A 27,727-nucleotide genomic window follows, 5' to 3' on the forward strand; every position below is an offset into this window, starting at 1 on the left:
AGGGAAAGGACATTCGTTTTTCAAAAGCAAGAACATGCAATTCACGTAACTCCAAAGTAGTATGTATGTCAGTGTTATACCTTCTGAGCTTGTTTGTGTGTTGATTACCTGATGATTCTTCAAATAATTACGTTTAATATTAATGTGTATTATCTCACTAGTATAATTCTGCCCTTGGTGTGCCCTGAATTCATCACTAGAGGGCACACTTTAGTTTTCTTTGGGTAAAAATAAAATGTCTGCTCTGATGATATTGAGATTCAAAAAGAGGTGCTGTAATTTGTCTTCAGTGAGATATGGAAAGGTGGCCTTCATTAGAATGTGAGAAATTAGCACACATATGTAATCTTGTTAATTGTTTAACAAAACTGGATATTTATGGTAAACGGTAAATTAAAAACAATAGCACACAGTACTCTTCTGCATTTCTTAACAGTCATCAACACATTGACAATTGAACACAATAAAGTTTAAAAAGCATTTATAACTGTTCATTATTGACCCAAAAACAGCTGGCATATATCATATTTACTGAAGACCAAATGACATGTTACCATAACAAAAGGGATCTAAAAAGCACAAAGGCATTAACATTGTGTGGTTCAAGTCTGATTCCAAGTATTATTAAGCTGCTTAATTCTGAAAACATGTCACTGTTTGCAATGGACCAAAGGATTCATAGTGGTCACTCCCACTCCCTCACCCATGTACCAGTCACAGCATGGCATTGAATGTGCCATGTCCATTTCTGTCATTCTGTCTTCTTTTTCTTCCGTGGACGGCCCGATCGTGTGTATGAAAGAGAGTTGGCACACCTGCTCCACGCCTACACATTTCACTAAAGCCACAGCACAAATCTTGTGGAAAAAATGGGTAGTGTAGGAAACCATTTTGAAGTTAAGACATGATGCAGATTCATGATGTATAATGACAAATGTATAATAATAATAATACTCAGTCTGAGTATTATACCCTGAAAAACTAACTTTAGCAGTATACTTGGTGCCATTTGCACTTATTTTGAACACTGCTTATAACCCATGGCAGTGCCCTTTTATGTGAGACAGGGCCCTACACACAGTGCATATTTGCATGATGGGGGCAGCATTGCAATTAGTTTGTGAAGTACCTTCTAAAATGCATTCAGGGCTCGTTTTACACATCACAATCTTAACAATCCTGTAGAATTTTTTGCAACAAAGCAGTCTTTATGATGTTATGTTCTTCAAGGATCTGGTGAAGTTTTTCATGAGGCACTGCCCCCCTTTTCTTAAACTAGTTGTTTCTTTTATGAAGGCCTAAAGCTATCTGGATTTTATTTAAAATGATTTTGTCATTCTAATTAAAGTGTACTGCTCTCAAATATGTAATAACTGCATATCATATAGCCTACCAATTGACAACAGCACTCCTGGAACAATAGGTAGCCTAAAGCTGTCAAAGCTGTAAAAAGTAAAACCGGGTTATCGTCGGATTGCTTTCACATTAATTTTCCGTCGTGATTTTAAAACGTCAGCAAATTACAAATCACTGATCTCAAACAACAGTGTAGCGCCCTGCATACTTCCACCCTGTAGCCTACAGACTAGGAAGATCCAGCGTTTACATAGCTCTGGAGAAGAACGCTGCGTGCGCCGTCACGTCTTCCAAAGATCAGAGACCACAATATATTTTATGACAAACACGAACACAATACATCTGGGTGTGTAGCTTGAACTGGGTTTAATGAGGAAGGCGAGGAGAATTTTCCTTCCAAGAGTGGAAAGAGTTGACTTGGAAATTCTAGTGGCCGCTTTACGAGGTTCGAAATGTCTACCCCGTGCTGTGTTTCTCAGGTAAGCAGAACTGTTTCTTCGTCGTTTGTGGTTTATCAGTAACGTACGCTGTCCCGATTTAAATGCGTCACCGTGTCTCCACATCGCATGCATAATCTTGCATTCAAAATACAATCTAATGCTATTAATTAGCTGGTGTCATCAGTTGTTAAATTACGGTTTTGAATCCTTCGTAGTTCAATGTCTTAGGCTAGCCCATGTTTAGATGTAGCCTAAATGTATCAGTTTTCGTGAGTTTCATCTACTGGTAAGGCACTGTGATTCCAGCCGTAAGAGTATCGTAGATTAATATCATGTCGAAATCCGTGTTTTTTAAATTAGTTTATCAGACAGTTGTTTAGTTATCAGTTGTGGCTACCGATTGCCTGGATCCAAGGCTTACAGTTGAGTGGGAAATATAGTATTTGCACGGGCACAAGTAGTATTTCATAAATTAAATAACCTATTAGTGGCAAGTAAAATTCAGGAATTTTCTTTGTGAACGACTTCATGAGAGCTCCCGTAGTAGCAGGGGGAAGGCTAGCAGGCTAGCCTTAGCCAAACATTAAGCTAATGGCCCAACCCACTTTTTGCGTGATGTGTAGGCTACAGCCAGGAGTGACAACTCAGAAATAAAGCGCTCCCCCTGTCCACTAATTACATAAGCATATCTCCGTGTTTTCAAACCAGAGAGGGGTAAATGGAGAACTTAGAGTAAATGTATTGTACTAGCCTATTTCAGTAGCTTATGCACGGCTACGCGTAGCCTATTTCTAAGTAATTCTTTAGTGTAATACTACGGTAGTTTACAACTGAACGACCATATAACGTAAGAGTGTGATCATAAATTATGATAACTGATTCCTAATCCTGAAATAGCATAGTTGGAAAAGAAAAGATAGTTCCGATTTATTTAAAGGTATGTGAAATTAGTTCACTGTAAATTGAATGCTTCTCAAATGCTTTATGTGTACCATCTTTTGTGTTGTTGCTTTTGTCCAAAAAAGCATTTCTGTGCTTCTGTTGCAGCTAAATAAAGTGCCGCCCCTAAACACGTAAACAGGACCCACTGAACAATGGAAGTTAATATGAGTCTGTAAATTCCAAAGCTCAGTGCTGCTTTTCCATGACATCAGGTGGAGTTATTGTATCCAGATGTCTTCAGCACATGCAGAAACATTGCTTTAGTTGGTAGGAATGAGTGCTTGCCAATTTTACAACTGAGGTGAAAGGATTTGGTTGACTTTCCTCCACAATGAAAGTAGCGAATCTTGAATGAATACTCATGCTTGTAAGATTTACAGCAGAGGCCGTAAAGCCTATCCCGGTGCACCATGGAGCATAGCAAAATCTAAACAGCACATTTTAACAGTCCTCATCATACCCCAGGTTTGTGAAATGTTTCACTGTGACATTTAGATATTTCGTTTTTAATAATGTTTCTCAAGTAGGGACCCTCGTCACAATATACATTATTATATTAATAATAGTCTACATGGTCCTAGGAGATAAAATTTAGCTGTTTTACTTCCATCATTTTGAGAGTGGAGTGTTGCCTCCCAAAGAGTGTAAGCTGTTGATATATTAAGATTTATCTCTAAGATTTCTCCTATGAGATCTTATCTCTATGAGTTAATTTATTTGAGAGCAACCAAGAGAATCATCATCATCATGAAAGTTGCAACCAGGTTCCACTGTATACTGAAAGCGTCCACAGTGATGAATACTACATAAATAAAATTATGGCAAGCATAATTTTTCCTTGATATTTTAGATAAATGTAGGAGCAGGAAGGCATCCATTATATTTAATTTGCAATGATTGTGAGTGGTATGACCCGGTGAAATGTGATTGTGTGTTATAAATGGAAGTTTGATCAATAACATCAATGTGTATTACTGAGTTTAAAAAAATAATAGGTTCCAAAAAGGAGAAATAAAAATTTAATGGACTTTTTTCCAAACCGTTGGTTTTTCTTGTTGCAGTATGAACCATATCCAAGGCCCTGCCGCAGTATATTTTCTAGTTTTAACAACACTGTGAACATTAAAAGTAATTTAGAAAATTACTCACTATAATTTTCTATATGAAAATGTGATGAAATTCCAACACAATGTTGGCAAGTATGCAGCTGTTCAGATGTTTTGAATAATGGCTAGTTGATGCATTTTAATACATCCTAAAATGCTTTATTTTTCCTTTGTTTTTCCAGTACAGTGCATATCTGACTGAAGGAGTGTTATGGTGGTATGTGTGGAAATGATAAGTTGAGCAAAACTATAGCTTGGGAGACCATGTTTAAAAAAATGTCCCCTCGTGGCAGCTGCTGGCTAATTTATCCTGGTATTATACTGGGGGTACAGTTTAGTAATGCACCCTGTGATCTGTTATCAGATGCCAACTGTGCCCTGGCTGGCACCCCTGTACATTACCCAGAGAGGGAGGGTACTAATCATCAGGATTGTTCTAGTCTCATAATAGTCAGTTATGGGACCTCTAGTCAAGTTGCCGGTGCCAAATGCTCATGAAGAGTACTCCTCAATTTCAGTAACCGTGCAGCTCAGCTTGTGGACTGTTAGATGAAAAAGAAGCAGTAGCTTACGTATATCTGCCTCATGTCTATTCTTTTTTTTTTTTTTTGAAGAGTGACAGTCAGGCATAGTTGTGTATGGACATTTTGTTAATTTCAGGATGGGTACAGAACTTTTATGGGAGGGAGACTAACTGAAGTCTCATATCTCATCTCTACTAGAGTATAAACTGAAATGGTGTAAATATCTGCTGTAGTAAGTGCTAGGGTACTACCATTCTTTTTCTTGTCATCACCAAAACAGTAGCCCTGTAGAAACCAGTTAAATCACCATGATTGTTGGGGATAAGAGAGAGGGAGGGAGATGTTGACTTGGACTTGATTGGGGGAACCCAAATGTTTGGCACTGCCTGAGGCCTCTATTTGCACAGTACCCACTGCTCTCTGTGTAAAACTGAAACATTGATTAATTACAATGCTTTGCTTGAGCTGTGCTACCTCCCCGAGCGAGTGTTAATAGAATTAGTGGACAGAGGTTCACTGATGTTAAAAGGTTTCAAAAGAAGGCAGGTGCCTTAGATGCTGATTGCCTGGGATTATTCCCACAAACCAATTTCAGTTTAACAGCTGTTTTCTAATGGTTGGACTGCTCATATTTTGCCTTACATTCAGCTACCTAAAACAATAGAACGTTTTTTGTTGTTGTTTTGTTTTGTTTTTAGTCCCACCACAACATTGTAATGTTAATTTAATGGGTCCTCCTTTAATGGGTCCTATTGTCCTCCATCTTCTGAAGTGAATCCAAGATCAGCTGTACTCTCAGATATTTCTCAGAATTATAGATTTTTCATGTTTTGTTCAGATATCAGACACAGACCATTTCTGAAGAGACAAAAATAGATCAGGTTGTCATGCCTTCTAAAGACAGATGATATCATTGTGCTTACTTTACAATTATTATTTATTATTCCCCTTCACAAGATCTCCAGCATCAAATATCCCAATAGAACTGAGGTATCCACATATGACATGAACCACATCCACATCTAAACAATAACAATAACCATTTTGATCACTGTACTAAATCAATGACTGCTAAGTTGAGGTTGTGTTATTTTACCTGCATATCAGGATAGAGCAGGGAACTAAAGCTTTTGTGTGAACTATTTAATTGTCAATGCGTAGCTTCTAAATTTCCTGTCTTTATGTTCTGATATTCACCATTAATCTTATTATAGTACTGTCATATTGCATTGAATCTACATAAAGCTGTGAAGATTGATGTGAAACTTGATGCTATAATCAAATGAAATTTGCCTAGGATGATCATCTTAAATCCTGATCAGTTGCCCACAAAAAATAAAAATCCTTGTGGATCTATTCAGATGACTTGCAATTGAAACAAGAATCTCTGTTCTCATCCAGTCCTATGACCTTAAATGAATTTTAGGGAAAGGCCACACTGTCACTTCCGTGCTGAAGAGCAGATCTTTCAGGGAAAGGAAGGCGAGCCGCACTCCTGCACTCGACCACACGACGACCTCTGGGCCAGGGGGCGCCGGGACAATAGCCAGCTCATTGTGTGTGAGACGGTCATGTCTTTGTGCCAAGCACGGGGAGGGCAGAGCTTGTGGGCCAGCTGCAGAACACAAAGGCGGGCAGACAGAGGCAGAGAGGGCCCTTTTGTGGGGCCTTGACTGCTATGTGCTGGGCGGGGGTGGGGTACTGGCTGACAGTGGAGGCGGTGACCCACTGAAGGGTCATCCTGCCATGAGCCCGTCAGATATTCTTTAAAGATGACGTGCTTGTTTACCCGTTCCACCACTGCAGCAGTCTCCGTCTATTCAGGAGGGCACGGACAGGCATGCAAGATTCCCACACACTGCATTCCCCCGTGCTCATTTGTTATTCAAATCCAGAGTGGAGAGGATGAGGCCATAGGTGATTTATTGTATTTAAGTTCATCCGCAGATATGCACAGTTGCACACAGCTATTGTTACACCGGGTTTTTCACTATTGCTTCGTTCTTCAGGAAACGGCTTTGCGTGGATGATGAATCGCCTAGACGGCTATGTGGTGATAAGTAATGAGTTTGGGTCCAATCTCTTAGCGCCACTCAAGGTCATGTGCTACATTACGGCTGTGACTAATCGCCGCAGGGTTTTCAGAGTGCCGCTAATGACATGAGGCGGGAAATACTCTGGGAGTAAATGCGTCTCTGTGCTGTTGACTCACGGTGGTGCGACACGTGAACATGACTACGTGGTTCTTTTGTCTGTACTGGTAGTTGGTGTAATTATCGCTGCTGGTGATGGGTACGGAAGTCACGTCCGGGGCCCCCGCGCGGCGAATGCGATGCCGTGCGTGAGCTCATCTGCGCTGTGCTTGCTCCTTAGATGGCCTGCTGCTGCGGCTCGGCCGCCTGCTCCCTGTGCTGCGACTGCTGCCCCAAGATCAGGCAGTCCACCAGCACGCGCTTCATGTACGCCCTCTTCTTCCTGCTGACCACCGCCGTCTGCGTCATCATGATGTCACCGACGGTGGAGAGGGCGATGCGGGATCACGTGAGTGGGCCGTCCGTCGCGCCACGTCACGCGACAGACGTGAGGCAATGTGCCAAAAGAAAGACGTGCTCTTCTTTTAACGGCAGCTGGGTGAAACCAGAATTATCGTTTGATTTGTCTCGGCCATTAACGGCAGCAACATTTTCTATGAATAGAAAGATCGATAGAAGTAAACCAGTGTTTTAAAAACAAGTTTTCCCATAAATTCTACATTAATTTCAAATTCCCTAGCTTCCTTTGTTCAGAGACACATTGTTCATTTTCATGCTTTCTGTTTTTTCCCTAATGTGTCCACGGTGCACTACATGGATTGCCCTTAATGAAATAGCATGCTCCTTCAAAATACACAATTGTCACTGATGAACAGATAGGAAGACAGATCAAGACTCTAACTTAACCATATACTCTGGAAACTGTGAGCTCCTGACTTATAGTTGTTTTTCTTTTCCCATTTGGCGACCCAAGAGACCCCTGCCATAAGCACAAACTTAGCCCCGTTGCCTAGGCGTCACTGCTGTAGTTCCCATCTGGGCTGGGTCATTAGCTGACTATGACGGGGGGTTTCTGTCAGTAGGAAGCAGATGGCTCTGCCCTGTCAGGATAGGGTGGGCTTTACAGTAGGTTTGGCTGAGGATTCTCAAGGCAATTCAGTTACATAATCACCCATGTCTAACCGTTAGGGTTTGATATTAACTGTTGTAATATGTGAGAAAAGTGCCTCTCCTCTGATTGTTACTAGCTCTTCTGTTGCATCCCATGTGGGTATGACAAAGAAGTAAGTGTATTAGAGGAATAATGTGCTTCATGACTGAGCTCCCTGCATGGGTGTGGGCTGCATTGCAGTGCTACACCCAAAAACAAGCATAGTACAATTTTTTCATAGTACAAAAAAGTTTGATATGGGAGCAAAAGGTAGAAGAATAAATAATAGATTGTCTACAGTGGGATGATTATGAATTCCTTGTTTATGAATTTGTATTCAGGGCTTTCTCTTATTAACATGGGATAATTTTGTTGGAATGTACATTTATAGAAAGCATAAAAGCACTATGGAATACACATGTGCACCATGTTTAAGATGAAGTTTAATTTTTTGACGATGTTATAAATATATCATCCTAGTCAGGACAATCAGTCTGTCGTATGGAAATGTCAAAATGTCTTATGATCAGTACGATTCAGAAAGCAGCTGCATTTAATCCTGACACACTTCTCTTGTTTTCTTCTGACTCGCAGATTCCGTTCTACACGGACATGTGTGATAAGCTCAATGCTGGTGAGAACTGTGAGAAGCTGGTGGGGTACTCTGCGGTGTACAAGGTCTGCTTTGGCGCGGCCTGTTTTTTCTTCATCTTTGCAGTCTTCACTTTAAGGGTGCGCACCAGCACGGGGTGCCGGGCAGCCGTCCATAATGGGTATGTGACCCCGGCAACAGAAACCACTCAGCCATTCCTTGGCAACCATCACCTCAGTGTTTTTTTTTTATTTTTTTAAACTCAGCTCAGATATCTGACCACAGAATTCCCACAGGCACCCCCACTGAGCATACACTTTGGGTGTGTTCCAGACGTGTCTTATTTCTCAAATCTGGTCCTGCATTGCTGTACCAAAATTTACATCACCATCTCCGCTACATTTCCAATTAATTAATTCCAAATTTGTTGAAAGGGATGGATTTATATGCATGTCAATGATGTAAATGATGGAAAATGACTAAATCTCCAGAACATTGTCTTTATGCTCAAGGTAGTATGTTACTATTCCCTATAATACACAAACATATTTTTTGTGTATGGCTTTGGTGTATTATACTGTTTATTTTTGTATCCATGGTATTATTTATATGTGTTAATTATTTATATTCTTGCTATTTATTTATATATGTCTCTTTGGTGTATTTTTATACAGTTTCTGGTTCTTCAAATTCCTGGCTTTGATTGGATGCTGTGCTGGTGGATTCTTTCTTCCAGATCAGGACAAATTCCTTGAAGGTGTGGTCTCCTTTGATAATTTGTTTGAAGAAAAAGGCCTATGCTGCCTGGCCTCCATTAAGGGCTTCACTCTGACTTCAGATTCCCAACTGCATAAAGGACTTGGTGGAACAGAATAACAGCTGCTTTTTTAATCTTCCTCCAAAATAAGTTTTTTTGTATGAAGTACTTATCTTCCCATGTCTTCTTAAAATTATATAATACTAATTTATTTTCTGTTGCCTTTTGATATACTGAATTTGACTAGAACTGGAGGAAGCATAAGCCTATAACTGCCTCCAGTATCACTTCTATATTCAAGATCTATACCTGCTGTGTTGAACAGTTTGGTCCTTTAAAGGTTTATCTGAACAAGGAAAGATATTTTCCTGAAAGTTGGGACGTCACTCACTCTTGTAGGCCATGGGGCTTTTCTGTATGATATTTGAACGGTTTAACCCGGCTTTGAGAGAGACTCAAAGAAAGATGCAGACCTTCCTATTTATGAGTCCTAATTGTAAATGGGTTGTTCATGGCCGAATCGTGTAAGTCGGCTGTTATTTGCCTTAATGAAGTGCCTTTGGCTCGCATTCAAAAACGTTTGAGGCTAAGGACTGCTGAGGACTGTAATTTAACTGCTGTAGTTATGAAACGGAAAAGCTCTGACGTGAAAGAGGAAGGCTAGCTGGGGGGCAAAGGCTGAGTGATTAATAGCTGACTTATTTCACTTAGCCAGGGGAAGATTTCCCTAGATAACTCAAGATTGTAATTCAGATAATGGACTAATTATCAGAGGAGTCATGACTAATGGCTCTTGAGTCTTAAGATTGACATTTCAATGCATGGATTTTTTCCCACTGCAGGATGATTATTCATTCTGTGAAACAAAACGGATTCCAGACAGCATTTTCTTTCAAAAGAATGAACTTGTGTGCATTTCTAAATTTATTTTAAGAGTGATATTCTCTGACTTTCATGAACTCCTTCTGATTTTCTGAGCTTGAGTGCTTTACCAGAGATAACTGTTTAAGAAAACAACACTGCCTTTTTTCTGTTTCACCTCTCTTGTAACAATTCATATATGAGAGCAGCATGCATCCTCATTTCACAAAAAAGATGCATATTAAGATCCAGTGTTTTCCTTTCCGAGTTAAATTTGGGATTTTATCAATCCAAAATCCAGTTCTGAGGGGTTTTCCCATATACAGTACTTATAAACTTTGTAATTCTTGTGCATTTGCTGTGCTTTTATATGTATAGGCCTCATTTTACTCTTATTTGACCTGCTGTAAGTAAGTATGTTTCAGTCTTCATATCATAAAATAAAATATGCTCAGGCCAATCCAATACTTGCCTGCTATGATCTCAGTACAGTAAGTCAGGTATCAACAGAATTGTTTTTCAGTTTTGAGTTTGGTTTTTGAAGTTTGAAGAAAAACATGCAAGCAAAGAAAATAGGTGGGTTAAGGCGGACTGCAGTGAAATAAGCTCAGAATCTCATTAAAAATCTTGAAGCCCCCGAACTTTATAGCTTTTTAGCTTCATTATTGTACAGTCTGTTACATTTTTCAGATGAAGTGGAGGCATATGAGACTTATGCTTGTGTATAGAGGGACAGCTATTATGTCATGTGTAGGAATTGTTGCCTTTGCTGTACTTCATGTAGCCTTTTCTGTAATTTATACCATCTATAAATACCTGGGGTCTGCATCATTATACTTGGCTACTCCCTTACCTTTTGCAAGTGTTTAAATACAAACAGAGACACACACACATAACTGATGGTCCAGATACTCTGCAGTATATTTTAGTTTAGCACAAGTGAGTGATTTCTGAATGCTCTTTTGACATAATTTTCTCCTGCCTTCTCTCTCTCTCCATTGTGTTTCAGTGTGGCGCTATGTGGGTGCAGCTGGAGGATTTCTTTTCCTGCTTATCCAGCTCATGCTTTTAGTCGATTTTGCACATAGATGGAACCAAAACTGGTAAGGCCAACTTCTCAACTCATGAGGCTACGGATTTCAGATGTGCTGTTTGTGAGTTTGTGGAATGCTGTTAACCGTCAAGGCTGTTTTCCACAAACATCTGAAAAGCCACCATTTCACATTGCTGCTCAATGTTTCTGTTTAAAAAGAGAACCATTTTTCCTTTTTTTTGGTGGGAGGGGGGCTTGGGGTGAGGTGGGCATCTAAAGCTATTTTCACATGACAAGAATCAAACGCTGCATTTAATGCCAAGTAAGGCTGCGACTACAGATGAGAAGGATCAAAACTGAAACAAGTGGTGATAGTAGTAGGTTGTCTGCGGTATAAGGCCATATTCAGAACTCATGTTGTGAAACTAAAAATCCTGGGTTCATCACAAAATGTTCTTCCATTTTTACATCTGCTTCATACAAAGCAGTGATGTGATTGGACTCGCTACAAAAGATCAGCTTCAAACAAGGAAGCTTAAACAGTTGAACTTTGAGAACCACACCTCGGCATTGCGTGTGCTACGCCAAGCTTAGCGTTACTAAGGAATTTAAGGGCCGTGTTCAGCGTTGATGCTTGTCCTGTGAAGGCTGCTTAAGAGTAAAGCTTTAACTTGCCTCGCTTTATCCTGGCAGAAATGGTTGTGCAATTGTGCAGTCACTGGCTGGCTTGTAAATAGTTATAACATAAACATTTCTTAACATCTGGGTAGTGTTATGCATGCAGTATGGCTCTATTTGTTCCAAATGAAAAATGTCAGATGTTCTGTGTTGCACAGACATCTGCTAAATTACCTCAAGGGATGTGTTTTATGCTGTCTTGTTGCATTAATTTGCTTGAACCTTTCCGGTTAGATGGAGGAAATGTATGTATTTTAAATGGTTTGTTACATTATGCAGCTTATTTGCTTAGTTTAGGATGTTGCTTTGGGGACTTCCAGATATTTCCTTGCACATTCTACAATCTGGTAGAGCAGCTGGAGTTGTATTGATGCAAAGTGAAGTACCTCACTCATTCTGTTCTATGAGAAACAAGAGTTCTGTTTGTTGTTCTAAAAATTAATATCTTAATATTTGAGGCAAAACCTTCAGTGTTCTGCAAAACATTGTGTCTTAAGCAGGTGACAGGAGATGTGTTTGTGCCAAAATTTCAATAACGCAACCAAGAACCGAACTCGGTGGAATTCATGAGCATTGGCAATACTCTGGCTACAATGTGATGTGATGCATAAACGAAACATGTAGATAGAAAAAGGCACATTCGGAAGTACGTTTCTGCAGCATGCTGCAAAAACCAAGGGCAAATTCTTTTAGGGGAAAAAAATGACAAGCGGTGCCAAAAAGGCAAGCTAAGCAGTTGCATAACAGTAATGACCCGAGCTGAGCAAGCACACAGGCTTGGGTTAGTTCCATGCTTTCAGGGCTCATACATCCAACAGAAATTCTGGCTACTAGGCCACAGATAAGCTTAGAAAAAAAAACATCTCCCCTGAAAGCCATTTGCAAAGCATGCGGGTGCAGTACAATAGCAACAAGCTTTTTGTGTATCTCTACAGAATAAGAGAGAGATTTTAGGTTGAGAGAGTCAAGAGTCTAAAAGGGTCCAAATATGATGGACAGCACCAAGAATTGGGCTGCCACAATCTGTCAGATCGCAATCTGTCTGATACTCTCAGAGATCCCCACAGTCACATGAGCATACTGTACACAGACAATAGAAAAATAGAAAATAGAGAGCTAATAGATTTGCCCTTCGGCAGAGATTAATAGGTTCTTTGTGTACAGGCAGCACTTGTTAATTCAGCTTAAGGGGGAAGTGATACAAATGCCAGATGTCTTCTGGGCTGAGTGTCTTCTGTGCTGAGTGATGGCTTTATGGATAAAGCACATCAAATGATGGGCAGCTCAAATGTGCCTTAATGTGCAGCTAAAATTATACGTTTGGGTGGTGGAAGCATTTATATATACAGTACGCACAGGGTTTTTTTCTAGGCCAATATTTCACAACTGTTAATGAGGAGACATGAAATCAACACATGTCCAACACACAGAATTAAACTATGAATTCAATCTGAAAAGAAGCAGGCCATTATTGACTTGATGAGATAACTGCGATGATGAAATGTGTTGTGGAATGAAACGTGTAAAGTGCACCAGTGCACAAACTGACTCTATTGTGTTATTGAATTCTAGAATTCATCAGCAAGTTATTTTGCATATGCATCTATTGCATCATTTATTTTCCTCTGCATGTGCTACATTTTCCAGCATCTTATGGAACATACAGTAGCTCTCACTGCCTTTCACGTTCTGTACACGGCTATATTTACTGTGGGCGGTGTACATCACAAAACTGAAGTGCCTGGTACACCCTTCAGTTCTACTGAATTGCTGTAAACTGACTGTGCCCTCTGCCTGCCTGCAGGACTTCAGGCGTGGAGTACAACAAGCTGTGGTATGCTGCGCTGGCCCTGGTCACCCTTGTGCTGCTCACTGTGGCTGTGGGAGCCCTGGCCTTCATGGCCTACTTCTACACCCACCCAAAGGCCTGCAACCTCAATAAGATCTTCCTGGGGCTCAACGGCAGCCTGTGCCTGTTCACATCCCTGCTGGCTATCTCGCCCTGCATCCAGAGATGTAAGCCGTGAGCAGTGTAGCCAGCTGGTCTGCTCTGTCACATCCAGTCTGTGTAGCTCCACTAGTAAATGTAGAGTATATATGAGCTGCACTCAATAATTTGTTAATTGGCGCTTGAGTAAGGTGTGAGTAGCAAGTCCATTGTAAAATAATGTTGCAAATTCTGACATATGCTAATTGTGACTACTATAAAAGCTGGGCTTTGCATTCCTTTCTTCAGTGAAGCCTACCTCTGGCCTGTTGCAGTCTGGAGTCATCAGTGTGTACGTCATGTACCTGACCTTCTCTGCACTCTCAAGCAAGCCTATTGAAAGTGAGTGGATTGACTGACCAAAACAAAAATAGGAGACACTCTTCGTGAGCAATACAAAATGGGGCCTCTTCTGTAGAAGGTGCTGCTTTTAAAATGAAGATCTTAAGCCAACATTATTGATCCCTAGGGTCCCATAAAATGTGTAGAGGTTTTAACCCTTTTGTTCTTGTCAAGTTCTTAAAAACATGGCCCTGTTCATCTAAACATTCTCCGTCACAAGTTGTTCCTCTCATTTCCTACCCCCCTTGATTCCCAAGGTCGTCACTATAAATGAGAATTCATTTAAATGAATAAACCATTTTGTAATGGATTCTTTGTTAGGCATGTTTTTCATTTTTGCAAATGTATGTAAATCTCAAAGCCGTAATATTTTGTGAGCAATTCCGCATATGTGAAAAAGTGACACCTTAAAGTTAAGGGAAAACCACATTCCTAAGGGAGAAAGGGGGAGCTCTTTGGTATTTGTAAGGGAGGAGTCTGTTTAGTGACAAAAAAAGGAATCTAGCCCTCCCCCCAATTCCCTTGACGTTTTTCATGTTTACTTCGCATATATCTGTACTGTTGCCTTTTCTGTGAAAAGCAGTCCATATAAATTAGCGGTTGCAGCATTCAGATGGAAATGCTCTCTGTTGTGCTTTGTTCCTTACCCCTGCCATTAATCTTGCTTGTGCTTCTCCTCTCTTTCAGCACTGATAGAAAATGGCATAAATCGCACTGTCTGCACCTTCCCTTTTAACTCTGGCGCCCAGTCTGACAACAAGATAGTAACGGGCGTCGGCACGGTCATTCTGTTAGGCTGCGTGCTGTACTCCTGGTAGGATATGTTTGCATACATATTACATACATGCACATGCATGCGTACTGTAGAAGGCTAATGTTTTATGGTTTTGTTTTTGCGGCTGCTGCTGCTGCCGTGAAAGCCTGAAGATAAGTTGCGGAATAGGTTATTCCATGCCGTTCAGGGTGCAATATGGATAAGCAAGAAAGATTCTAAAACAAAATGAAACTTTTTATCGCTCTGTGAGATTAAGGGATGGAGTGAAATCAGTTACAGTGTAATCTTGGAAATATGTGGTCACAAGTGTTAAAACGTTCAGTCTGCTGAGCTCCTACCTCTAGTGGAATCTTTCTAAATTGGTCCACTTGGCATTCATTACTGTTTTATAAAAATGTTTTTGTCTGAACATATCTTAATACAATCAGATTTTACAGTACTAATACTTGGGTTGTTCAGCTAACATTACACTTGATTATAAATGGGCCTTCAGTGCATTCCTGGTAATATCGCACTTTTGTTTTCCTGAGACAAGCACAGATGCTCTCCACATTTGTACGACAATCTGAATAAGAGCTTATACAGTAGTCATTCACAGTGTTCACTTCCAATTGTTCATGTTGCGGTGTATTAAAGGATCAATTCTGTGTATGTGCGTGCTTGCGTGTGTCTCTCCGTGTACGTGTTCCTTACAGTTTGATGTCCACAACTAGAACCAGCTCTACTGCTCTGCAAGTGTTCAGGAGCACATCTCCAGAGAACGAGGTATGCAGCACACCACATCAAGAGCATGGAACTTCCTCAATCAAACAAATAGCTTCATCATGCAAACTCGTGTTCACTGGGATTTATTTTATGAATAAAAGCCCACTCTACGAGACCTTGCCTAGTCTTGATCAGTAGTGCAAACATTGCCAACTTTGTTTTTTGTGAAACGGGTGGTATCCTTCATCTTACATTTATCTTGAAGTTGCCATCAATATGTGTATGTCTGCATATGTGCAAGGCGTAACTTGGCTGGATGGCATACCTGCCATCCCAATTTAATCGTTGTTTTTCACATCATATTTTTTCATTATTGTAATGTTCTCCCTTGTTCATCTTACAGAGAGCTCGTTGTTGTTTCTGCTTTGGGCAAGATGAGGACGGTGAGTGTACTATTTCCAGGTTCCAGAGTGGTAAGTGTATAATTCGTCCAGGTGCGTAGAACTGCTGAAATCCGTCCTGCTAGAGTGGATAAGTATCTGCGTTCATTTACTAATTGCATACCGCGTTAGATTTTAAACTTTTCCCTGTGTGGAAACTGGTCTTTGGTTTTAGGTTGCGTTAGGTGTCTTTGTTTTTAGATTGTTTGATTCTTAGAATTGATAGATTGCGATTATTGCACTTATTGCACTATCACAAACTGTTAACCTCTGTAATCAGTGCGTTATTCGACTCAGCTTTTCAGCTGCTAATTAGGTACATTCGGAGCGACGCCTTATTAGCCCTGCTAACTCCCAGTTTAGGCAGTAAGTGTATAATTCGTCCAGGTGCGTAGAACTGCTGAAATCCGTCCTGCTAGAGTGGATAAGTATCTGCGTTCATTTACTAATTGCATACCGCGTTAGATTTTAAACTTTTCCCTGTGTGGAAACTGGTCTTTGGTTTTAGGTTGCGTTAGGTGTCTTTGTTTTTAGATTGTTTGATTCTTAGAATTGATAGATTGCGATTATTGCACTTATTGCACTATCACAAACTGTTAACCTCTGTAATCAGTGCGTTATTCGACTCAGCTTTTCAGCTGCTAATTAGGTACATTCGGAGCGACGCCTTATTAGCCCTGCTAACTCCCAGTTTAGGCAGTAAGTGTATAATTCGTCCAGGTGCGTAGAACTGCTGAAATCCGTCCTGCTAGAGTGGATAAGTATCTGCGTTCATTTACTAATTGCATACCGCGTTAGATTTTAAACTTTTCCCTGTGTGGAAACTGGTCTTTGGTTTTAGGTTGCGTTAGGTGTCTTTGTTTTTAGATTGTTTGATTCTTAGAATTGATAGATTGCGATTATTGCACTTATTGCACTATCACAAACTGTTAACCTCTGTAATCAGTGCGTTATTCGACTCAGCTTTTCAGCTGCTAATTAGGTACATTCGGAGCGACGCCTTATTAGCCCTGCTAACTCCCAGTTTAGGCAGTAAGTGTATAATTCGTCCAGGTGCGTAGAACTGCTGAAATCCGTCCTGCTAGAGTGGATAAGTATCTGCGTTCATTTACTAATTGCATACCGCGTTAGATTTTAAACTTTTCCCTGTGTGGAAACTGGTCTTTGGTTTTAGGTTGCGTTAGGTGTCTTTGTTTTTAGATTGTTTGATTCTTAGAATTGATAGATTGCGATTATTGCACTTATTGCACTATCACAAACTGTTAACCTCTGTAATCAGTGCGTTATTCGACTCAGCTTTTCAGCTGCTAATTAGGTACATTCGGAGCGACGCCTTATTAGCCCTGCTAACTCCCAGTTTAGGCAGTAAGTGTATAATTCGTCCAGGTGCGTAGAACTGCTGAAATCCGTCCTGCTAGAGTGGATAAGTATCTGCGTTCATTTACTAATTGCATACCGCGTTAGATTTTAAACTTTTCCCTGTGTGGAAACTGGTCTTTGGTTTTAGGTTGCGTTAGGTGTCTTTGTTTTTAGATTGTTTGATTCTTAGAATTGATAGATTGCGATTATTGCACTTATTGCACTATCACAAACTGTTAACCTCTGTAATCAGTGCGTTATTCGACTCAGCTTTTCAGCTGCTAATTAGGTACATTCGGAGCGACGCCTTATTAGCCCTGCTAACTCCCAGTTTAGGCAGTAAGTGTATAATTCGTCCAGGTGCGTAGAACTGCTGAAATCCGTCCTGCTAGAGTGGATAAGTATCTGCGTTCATTTACTAATTGCATACCGCGTTAGATTTTAAACTTTTCCCTGTGTGGAAACTGGTCTTTGGTTTTAGGTTGCGTTAGGTGTCTTTGTTTTTAGATTGTTTGATTCTTAGAATTGATAGATTGCGATTATTGCACTTATTGCACTATCACAAACTGTTAACCTCTGTAATCAGTGCGTTATTCGACTCAGCTTTTCAGCTGCTAATTAGGTACATTCGGAGCGACGCCTTATTAGCCCTGCTAACTCCCAGTTTAGGCAGTAAGTGTATAATTCGTCCAGGTGCGTAGAACTGCTGAAATCCGTCCTGCTAGAGTGGATAAGTATCTGCGTTCATTTACTAATTGCATACCGCGTTAGATTTTAAACTTTTCCCTGTGTGGAAACTGGTCTTTGGTTTTAGGTTGCGTTAGGTGTCTTTGTTTTTAGATTGTTTGATTCTTAGAATTGATAGATTGCGATTATTGCACTTATTGCACTATCACAAACTGTTAACCTCTGTAATCAGTGCGTTATTCGACTCAGCTTTTCAGCTGCTAATTAGGTACATTCGGAGCGACGCCTTATTAGCCCTGCTAACTCCCAGTTTAGGCAGTAAGTGTATAATTCGTCCAGGTGCGTAGAACTGCTGAAATCCGTCCTGCTAGAGTGGATAAGTATCTGCGTTCATTTACTAATTGCATACCGCGTTAGATTTTAAACTTTTCCCTGTGTGGAAACTGGTCTTTGGTTTTAGGTTGCGTTAGGTGTCTTTGTTTTTAGATTGTTTGATTCTTAGAATTGATAGATTGCGATTATTGCACTTATTGCACTATCACAAACTGTTAACCTCTGTAATCAGTGCGTTATTCGACTCAGCTTTTCAGCTGCTAATTAGGTACATTCGGAGCGACGCCTTATTAGCCCTGCTAACTCCCAGTTTAGGCAGTAAGTGTATAATTCGTCCAGGTGCGTAGAACTGCTGAAATCCGTCCTGCTAGAGTGGATAAGTATCTGCGTTCATTTACTAATTGCATACCGCGTTAGATTTTAAACTTTTCCCTGTGTGGAAACTGGTCTTTGGTTTTAGGTTGCGTTAGGTGTCTTTGTTTTTAGATTGTTTGATTCTTAGAATTGATAGATTGCGATTATTGCACTTATTGCACTATCACAAACTGTTAACCTCTGTAATCAGTGCGTTATTCGACTCAGCTTTTCAGCTGCTAATTAGGTACATTCGGAGCGACGCCTTATTAGCCCTGCTAACTCCCAGTTTAGGCAGTAAGTGTATAATTCGTCCAGGTGCGTAGAACTGCTGAAATCCGTCCTGCTAGAGTGGATAAGTATCTGCGTTCATTTACTAATTGCATACCGCGTTAGATTTTAAACTTTTCCCTGTGTGGAAACTGGTCTTTGGTTTTAGGTTGCGTTAGGTGTCTTTGTTTTTAGATTGTTTGATTCTTAGAATTGATAGATTGCGATTATTGCACTTATTGCACTATCACAAACTGTTAACCTCTGTAATCAGTGCGTTATTCGACTCAGCTTTTCAGCTGCTAATTAGGTACATTCGGAGCGACGCTAGCGTCGCTCCCTCCTAGTTTATGAGCCAGTTCCCCATTCCAGTCTGTGCTCTCCCCCTCAGAAGGCGCTTCCAGCGACGTGGCCCCCCCCGACAACGGAACCCCTCTAATCTCTGCTACCCCCCGCTGACCCCCTGTGAGAACTTCACGGTCACAGGGGGACTATGGAACTGCCAGTCTGCTACGCGCAAGGCAGACTTCATTTCTGCCTATGCCTCCCTCCAATCCCTGCAGTTCCTTGCCCTCACAGAGACCTGGATCACACCAGACAACTCTGCCACTCCTGCTGCCCTCTCATCCTCCTACTCCTTCTCCCACACCCCCCGGCGATCTGGTCGTGGTGGTGGTACTGGTCTACTGATCTCCCCCACCTGGAAATTCTCTGTTCTCCCCCTCCCTGACCTGTCCATATCCACTTTTGAATTCCATCCTGTCTCTATCACCTACCCTGCTAACCTTTATATTATTGTTATTTATCGCCCCCCGGGACCCCTGGGAAGCTTCCTGGATGAGCTAGACACCCTGCTCAGCTCCTTCCCTGAGGACGGCACCCCGCTGATCCTCCTCGGAGATTTTAACATCCACCTAGAAGCCTCCCAGTCTGCTGCCTTCCTACCACTACTTCACTCCTTTGACCTCTCCCTACAACACTCTCCTCCAACCCACAAGGCAGGCAACCTCCTAGACCTGATCTTCCTGAGGACCTGCTCCAGCTCCAATCTTACGGTTACCCCCCTGCATACGTCTGACCATCATTTCATCTCCTTCTCCCTCCCCCTCTCTCCACACCCTCCCTCTCCCCCTCCCATCCCCACTGTCACTGTCCGCCGTAACCTCCGCTCCCTATCACCCTCTTCTCTTGCTCACAGAGTGACTGCCTCCCTCCCCACTCTTCAATCATTTTCCAAGCTCCCCACTAACTCTGCATCCTCCACCCTGACGTCATCTCTCTCCTCAGCACTCGACTCCCTATGCCCCTTCGTCCCTAGGCCAGCACGTTCATCCCCTCCCAGTCCATGGATGTCTGACATCCTGCGCACCTCCAGGGCCACCCTCCGCGCTGCTGAGAGGAAGTGGGCCAAATCCAGGGACCCATCTGACCTCTCAGCCTATCAGTCTCTCCTGAAAGAGTTCTCTTCTTCTGTCACTGCCGCTAAGGCAAAATTCTACCAAACCAAAATTCATAACTCCATTTCTAACCCTAGTCAACTTTTCTCTATTTTCTCTTCTCTCCTCAGCGTGCCACCTCCTCCACCCCAGTCTTCCTTCACTGCAGATGACTTTGCAGCATTCTTTGACGAAAAGATTGCAGACATCCGCACCTCCTTTGCCCCCTCTGCGTCCTCCGCCCCCTCTGCGTCCTCCGCCCCCTCTGCGTCCTCCGCCCCCTCTGCGTCCTCCGCCCCCTCTGCGTCCTCCGCCCCCTCTGCGTCCTCCGCCCCCTCTGCGTCCTCCGCCCCCTGTTTCTCCACATTTTCTCTCCTCTCAGACACTGAAGTCTCCCAGCTTCTGCTCACCCACCGCCCTACCACCTGCGCCCTCGACCCTATCCCCTCATCTCTCCTTCAAGCAATCACACCAGACATCCTCCCTTTTGTCGCCTCCCTCGTGAACTCATCCCTATCTTCTGGATGTTTCCCCTCATCCTTCAAGAAGGCCCACATCACCCCGCTGCTGAAGAAACCCACACTAGATCCTTCAGTCATTCAAAACTACCGCCCGGTATCTCTCCTCCCTTTCCTATCCAAAACACTCGAACGTGCTGCATCTAACCAGCTCTCTGCTTATTTCTCTGAGAACAACCTGCTTGATCCCCACCAGTCTGGCTTCAGGCCTGGCCACTCGACCGAGACTGCACTCCTCTCGGTCAGTGAGTCACTCCATGCCGCACGAGCAGCCTCCCTCTCCTCTGTCCTGATTCTCCTAGACCTCTCCGCTGCATTTGACACTGTGGACCACTCTACCCTCCTGTCCTCCCTGGCAGCAACAGGGATCCGCGGCACAGTCCTTGACTGGATTGAGTCCTACCTCTCTGACCGCTCCTTCCAGGTTGCCTGGGCGGGTAAGGTATCACCACCCCGTCCCCTCACCACCGGAGTTCCCCAGGGCTCAGTCCTTGGTCCCCTTCTCTTCTCCATGTACACCAGATCCCTTGGCCCTGTAATATCTGCCCATGGCTTGTCCTATCATTCCTATGCCGACGACACGCAACTCTTTCTCTCCTTCTCCCCATCGGACACACAGGTCCCCGCCCGCATCTCCGCTTGCCTGAGGGACATACAGAGCTGGATGGACAATCACCACCTGAAGCTCAACCCGGGAAAGACGGAGCTAATCTTTATTCCTGCTCTATCCTCTCCCCTCCTCGACTTTTCCATTTCCTTAGGGGACACCGTAGTGACATCATCACCCTGCGCCAAGAATCTCGGAGTGATGATGGACAACAGGCTGTCCCTCTCCAACAACATTGCAGCAGTAACCCGGGCATGCAGATTTTTCCTATACAACATCCGCAGAATCCGCCCCTTTCTCACCACCTACTCAACCCAGCTCCTGGTCCAAGCAATGGTTCTATCCCGCCTGGACTACTGCAACTCTCTTCTGGCTGGACTACCGGCATCTGCCACCAGACCCCTGCAGCTCATTCAGAATGCTGCGGCTCGTCTGGTCTTCAACCTCCCCAGACACTCCCACGTAACTCCCCTGCTCACTACCCTCCACTGGCTGCCTGTTATAGCTCGCATCAAATTCAAAACATTGGTTCTAGCATACCAGGCAGTCAAGGGATCAGCCCCAGCATACCTTCAAAAGATATTCAAACCCTACATGCCAGCCAGATCCCTCCGTTCTGCTACCTCAGGACGCCTAGCACCTCCCCCTCTTCGCACCTGCACTTCCAGAACACGTCTCCTCTCTGTTCTGGCCCCACGATGGTGGAATGACCTCCCTGTGGAGGTCAGAACAGCTGAGACTGTGAACAATTTCAAACGACGACTGAAGACCCACCTCTTCAGGCTGCACCTCTCCCCATCCCTTCCCCCCCTGTAAATGACTAAACTTAGGGTTGTAACTAGGCAGCTGTTTAATAGGTGACTTAGTTGATGCGCCAGTCTTAACGACTACTTGTATTTTTATTTATTTTTATTTTTCCATAGATTGCGTTGTTGCCGTTCTCGTTGTTAGTGTTAATCAGTTTAACCACCAGGGTCCAGGTTGAACTATGCGGTTGTTCCCTGTACTTGGACCGGTACTTCTCTCTAGGGGTTTCGTCATACTTGTTCCTGGTTATGGTTATACACTTTGTTGTACGTCGCTCTGGATAAGAGCGTCTGCCAAATGCCTGTAATGTAATGTAATGTAATGGTTTATTTGTTTGAGTTGATTATTTAAAAAATCTGTTTGTTTATTAGTTTAAATAAAATTTTCTTGCTGTGTTTGTATTACAGGTTAATCTTGTTCTTGTTCTGCTGTTTATATCAATGATTTATCACAGTTTTGGCTGAAGATGCAAAAGGAATATTATGACACCCACTCAATAGTATGACCAGACTGAAAAATGGTTTTAGAGCATGCAAAGAACATTTCCTAAAACATCTATGAATTAATGAAAAACATACAACAAATATTACATATAGATAGAAAAGTTTCCCTTACTAATCCTTTAACTGAAAACATAATTTGAGCTGCATTTGTAATTGTGATGCAGTCCGGCCAGAGAGGCCAAGCTGTCAGTTTAAATGCTTTATTTAAGTACAAAGGGAAGTACTAACTTTATACACAGTTGACATGTCTGCTGTTTCACCATTACCATGCCATTCTCAGCTCTTAAATGCAGTTGTCCTTAATTATCACTTCTTATTTGGGGAGGGAGTTATTTTCTATCCCCTTCCTAGACTGAAAATGTTGACAACTAAGTCTAAAGTAATGTTTAACCTACTGGCATACAGTTCTGCATTGGCTCCAGGGTGCTGCCTAGCAACGCTGTTGTGACCTTGGCCTGTGCTAGTGCATTGGCAGCATCAAAGATAATGCCTGATACACATAAATATTTGCTGAAGATACATTTCAGATAAAAAACAAAAAATTAGTTTCAATCCAGGAGAAAATCAACTGCGAGGAGAAATGGCTAATAACTAAATCAATGTCATAATTGGTCAATTAAAATCGTTATTTATTTGTTTTATTATTCAGTAGGGTAAATGGTTATTCAGGCACCAAGTCTTTTAAATGGAAGGGATTCATTTATTCCTTAATAAATGTAAATTGTACTTTGATTTCTCCGGTGATATTTCCAAATATGTCTCCATGAAGCATTATTTATGCATGACTGGGCCCTCTTGAGGTCTGATTTGTCAGCATGTATATTTGTGCCCTCTGCTGGCCAGAGAGTGGGACTGATCTTCTTGTCAGGCCCCAGACCAATAATATTGTCCAACTGTTTTCATCAGAATGTGAAGAGCAGGAAGAGTTGAAGAGAGGGGGACAGGCTGTTATTTACGACGAGAAGGGAGGAACCATTTATAGCTACTCCTTTTTTCACTTTGTCTTCTTCCTGGGGTCACTGTATGTCATGATGACGGTCACCAACTGGTTCCAGTAAGTATCTGAAATGGCTGATGCCACCACCATACTCCCTACTCTAAACATACCGGCTGTCAACTCAGTGTTTTAGGTTTAAGAGTGGGCCTAATGCTCAAGTTTTTTCTTTGTTTTTTTTTGTTTTTTTTAAACAAATAATGACTATCATCAAAAAAATACCGTACAAACTTCTAATGTTAGTATCTATCAGGCTACAGTAACATGGTGATGTACAGTCCTAGGCATGCAACAATAAGTCCCTTGATGTGGAAGTGTTTTCACTATAGATGATGTCTTGTATCAAGTAAAGAGGTTTAGGTACAGTATTTGTTTTAACTGCATTGTGTTCATTAATAAGTGAGACCTCTCTGAGATGAATGATTAGGCCTGATCCAAACTGTAGTGTTATTTCTTATTGTGAAATGTAGCTGCGCTGTTCAGTGCGTCTGAGTGTCCTGTTGCATGTCTTCGCAGTTACGATAATGCCAAGATTGAGAAGCTGCTGGAGGGCAGCTGGTCGGTGTTCTGGATCAAGATGATTTCCTGTTGGGTGTGTCTCCTGCTATACATGTTGACCCTGGTGCTTCCAATACTCTGTCCAAGGAGGTTTGAAGGAACAGAGGCCTAAAAGGGATAGAGCATCCCAGGGGTGCTTATGAACGATGTAGAAAGCCTGTGCGTTTAAAACTTTTTTTTTGTTTGTGTTGTTTTGTTTCTAATCTCATCTGCTGAATAAGGGGGTCATGTCCATTCATCTTAAGAGTGATTTAGTCTTAACTGTCAGTGTCAAACTTAAAACTATCATGGGCCACAGAGCTGTGATTTAGCATGCATTCAAACACTTTAAAATTATATTGGAGCTTTGGCTTTTTGTGCTATTTTTGTGAAAATTATATATACTGTATATATGAGTGGTGGCAGTATAGTGCAATGGTTAGGGAACAAGACTTGTAACTTGTAACTCAAAGGTCGCACATTTGATTCCCAGGTGGGTCACTTGTACCCTCCAGCAAGGTACTTAACCTGTATTGCTTCAGTACATATCCAGCTGTATAAATGTAAAATTTAGGTTGTCTAATTTGCTCTGGATAAGAGTATCTGCTCAATGCCTTAAATGTAATGTGCTGTATTACCAAAGCAGCATGCTTGTGTATTTAATTTAGCATATTTGGGAATTGCTTCAGCATCCTTACTGCCTGCTAGCTGTAGCCTCATGGAATATTTTTGTCAGTGTGGACGCATCATGATAGCTTCTGTTTCCACCCAGTAGTTATAGTTTTGTATCCATGTTTTTTTTATATATATACAAACAGTATTATTGGTATATATTGGTTTTTTTCAGGTAGTTATGAAACAAAGCATTGCTTTAAGTTTAAGGGGCTTTAGGGGTTGGACCAAAACTCCCCCTTGCTCATATCAGCCTATGCTTTAAAATAATGTACTACATCATTATGCTTCAATGGGACTAACACAGGAGGAGCTCAAAAACCACATTTGTAGGTGTGTTTGTAGGTGTCCCACCTTCAGAAATGGGACAAGATGTTATTTTCTTTAACGCATGACTGATGTTGTTGATGATCATATTCACTTGTTTCTGTTTTTAATGTACCATTGATGTTCTGGAGTGGTTATCAAACTATGGTTTGTTACAAAGTACAGCAGATGTTAAAAGCCACAAGCCTGTAGTCACCTGTCTGTTACAGTGTGTCTTTGTGTATAATATTATGCAAGTATTATTGTTATAAGTACGGAATTGTATAATATTGTTCTATGCAATTTAACAAGCTAGTGTCCTACTCAAGCTTTGATAGTTTACTTATTTTGGGACATTTTGATCTCGTATCAATTGAAGTGTGCAAATGTGTACTCTTTTTTATATCAAATTGGACTGATACAACTTGTGTTTCAGTTAAAATAGAATACTAAATGAAATGATATTTCTTATTTCGTAATTGCTGACATCACTGTCGATAATATCTTGTTAAACTTTCTCATTTTTGTACTGATCATGTAAAGAGTAGGTGCCTTTTATTTTTTAATTAGTGTTTGTTTCCAGTTTCATGTTTACTTTTATTTGTTAAGGTGGAAGTTGAAGTATAGGTTTTCATTATTTAATGAACCATCTCACTATTATAAACCAGACCATTTAAGTGACAGTGAGATCACTTGCCAAAGATGGAAAATAACATTAGTGAGTTTGGATAAGCAATGCATCGGCCACGCTAAATGAAGGAAAATGGCCGCTTGACATTTGCATGCATGTTCACTTGGCTGCCTCATAACAGTGCCTGGTGCATTACAGACTTCATCAAATTTCTTAAACACCAGAAATCTTTATTTTGTAACTATTTGTTGCTGCATGTTTCACTAGCTCATTTCATTTATTTTTGGTCTCCTCTCCAAAGATTTATGAGTTTGTGTTGGTTTTGAATTTAGTGGTTGTATTTCTGCTCTCTGCAACATCTTTCGATGGTGAATTTACCAGTGACTTTTGTACTTCATTGCAATATCATATGGCGGTAAAATTCAATTTACTTAACCTTTAAGAGACTTTTGATTGTTCAGCTTGAGCTAAGACTTTTATTCTGACAACATACAGAAAACATAACGTGTATATGGGATCACTTTCTCAGGTTTTTGAAATTCATGATTTCCTATCACTGATGAAATAACAAACAAATCCCTGTTCACTTTGTATTTATTTTTTAACTTCTTTAGAAGGGAAAAATAATGTTAATTGCCAGTACTTCCATATTAACAAACAACTGACATTGCATTATACAGGACTTTCATGATCTATTTGTGCAGATCATTACAACTTTGTCATCTCAGAAGAAACATAGCAGGAATGTTACATCCTAATGTTATATCCTATCCTGTATCCTGTCATAATCAAACACTGTTCTAGTGATAAAATATCTATTTTATATGTTGCGAATTAACATAGGAATGACTTGAGAGGAAACTAGAAAGGTGTATATATAAGCATTCTAGCATCTTATTGTTAAAGCCACTTTAAAGCTGCTTCTAGACATTGGATGATGATGTGAGTAAGTGTTGTTTCCATTGTGATTGAGGTTGGCAGTCACAAGCTGGTCAGTCATTCCATGATTGCTAACACTGTGTTGCTTACACACAAGTCTTCGATGACTGGAGCTAGCATCCTCATCTTCACCTCTACTTGAGAAACTCGTAGCAGCCATTTTAGATGTCTGCCATTCAGTGGTCATTTCAGTTCTGTCTGGGCTCCAGCTGTTTATGCTGTAGCTGATGTACTGTTTTGTGTCTATCAGAGCATCCAAATCATTTTATGTACATGATATTATATGACCTGTGAAGTGATATATAGTGTTTCTTGTATTTTATGTGCAAGTGTTCACTTTGGACAGTTTGTAGTATAAAATTGGTAAAAATTTGGCAGATCCTTTGCTTGTTCCATCCCTCTGCAATAGCTACTATGCAAGTGTTTATTTTATACAGATATACCTAACCCCAGGTACACTCTAGTAGTATACTAACAGCCGTCCCTCATTGTGGCCTTTCTCTGCAGCTGTTAGTTTCTCTGCTGGTAGTGAATCCTTCTAGAAAACATTGGGTTATTTGTGCATTCATGCTATTCAGAGTTGTCAGTGTGGAATTAGCTTCAAAATGACTGAAGCAACAGTCTTCCTCTGCTAATACTTTAATCGACAGCAACACCATTGCATACAACTAGTAGGATAATGGTGATTTTTATTTTATTTTAAAATCTGCTCACTTAAGGGAATCGAGTGTAATGTTTGGTTGATGCATCAGCACTTAAATTATAGGTTTCACCAAACAACATTTAGAATGCACACTGCCCCAACATTGCTTTTAACAGCATTGTGTTTACTTTATCCCAGCTCTCTGTCTGTACAGTAGACCCTGTACAGCAGCTTAAAGTTAGCACCTCCACTTTTACAAACACAGCTTGTCAGGGAACTTTGTACAACATAAGTCAGCCTGGAACATAAGTTATTTTAAAATGACTCTGGAATAGTAATGCTTGCAGTTATTAAATACATAACGTAGACTTACCGTTTGCCTCATTTTGTAATGAGCCAAAAAAAGACTT

At 41.3% G+C, this 27,727-nt stretch overlaps 1 protein-coding gene across 2 annotated transcripts; it reads left to right on the top strand.

The window, feature by feature from the left end:
- The first annotated feature begins 1,538 nt into the window (after positions 1-1,538).
- Positions 1,539-27,706, top strand: LOC118212893 (serine incorporator 5-like). 2 transcript variants are annotated; one of them, XM_035391355.1, is made up of 12 exons: positions 1,543-1,835; positions 6,742-6,909; positions 8,146-8,324; positions 8,818-8,900; positions 10,771-10,864; positions 13,277-13,488; positions 13,709-13,801; positions 14,489-14,615; positions 15,272-15,341; positions 15,685-15,724; positions 23,502-23,649; positions 24,106-27,706. In XM_035391355.1, the coding sequence occupies exons 1-12, from the start codon at positions 1,809-1,811 to the stop codon at positions 24,257-24,259; spliced, it is 1,395 nt and encodes a 464-aa protein (XP_035247246.1). In that variant the 5' UTR covers positions 1,543-1,808; the 3' UTR covers positions 24,260-27,706. The 2 variants fall into 2 exon arrangements, with proteins under 2 accessions (XP_035247247.1, XP_035247246.1); XM_035391356.1 differs by lacking the exons at positions 23,502-23,649; positions 24,106-27,706 and adding an exon at positions 22,417-23,484 and having other exon boundaries at positions 1,539-1,835; positions 15,685-15,754.
- The last annotated feature ends 21 nt before the right edge of the window (positions 27,707-27,727 follow it).

Source organism: Anguilla anguilla, chromosome 14, assembly GCF_013347855.1.
Source record: "Anguilla anguilla isolate fAngAng1 chromosome 14, fAngAng1.pri, whole genome shotgun sequence".
Taxonomy (NCBI): domain Eukaryota; kingdom Metazoa; phylum Chordata; class Actinopteri; order Anguilliformes; family Anguillidae; genus Anguilla; species Anguilla anguilla.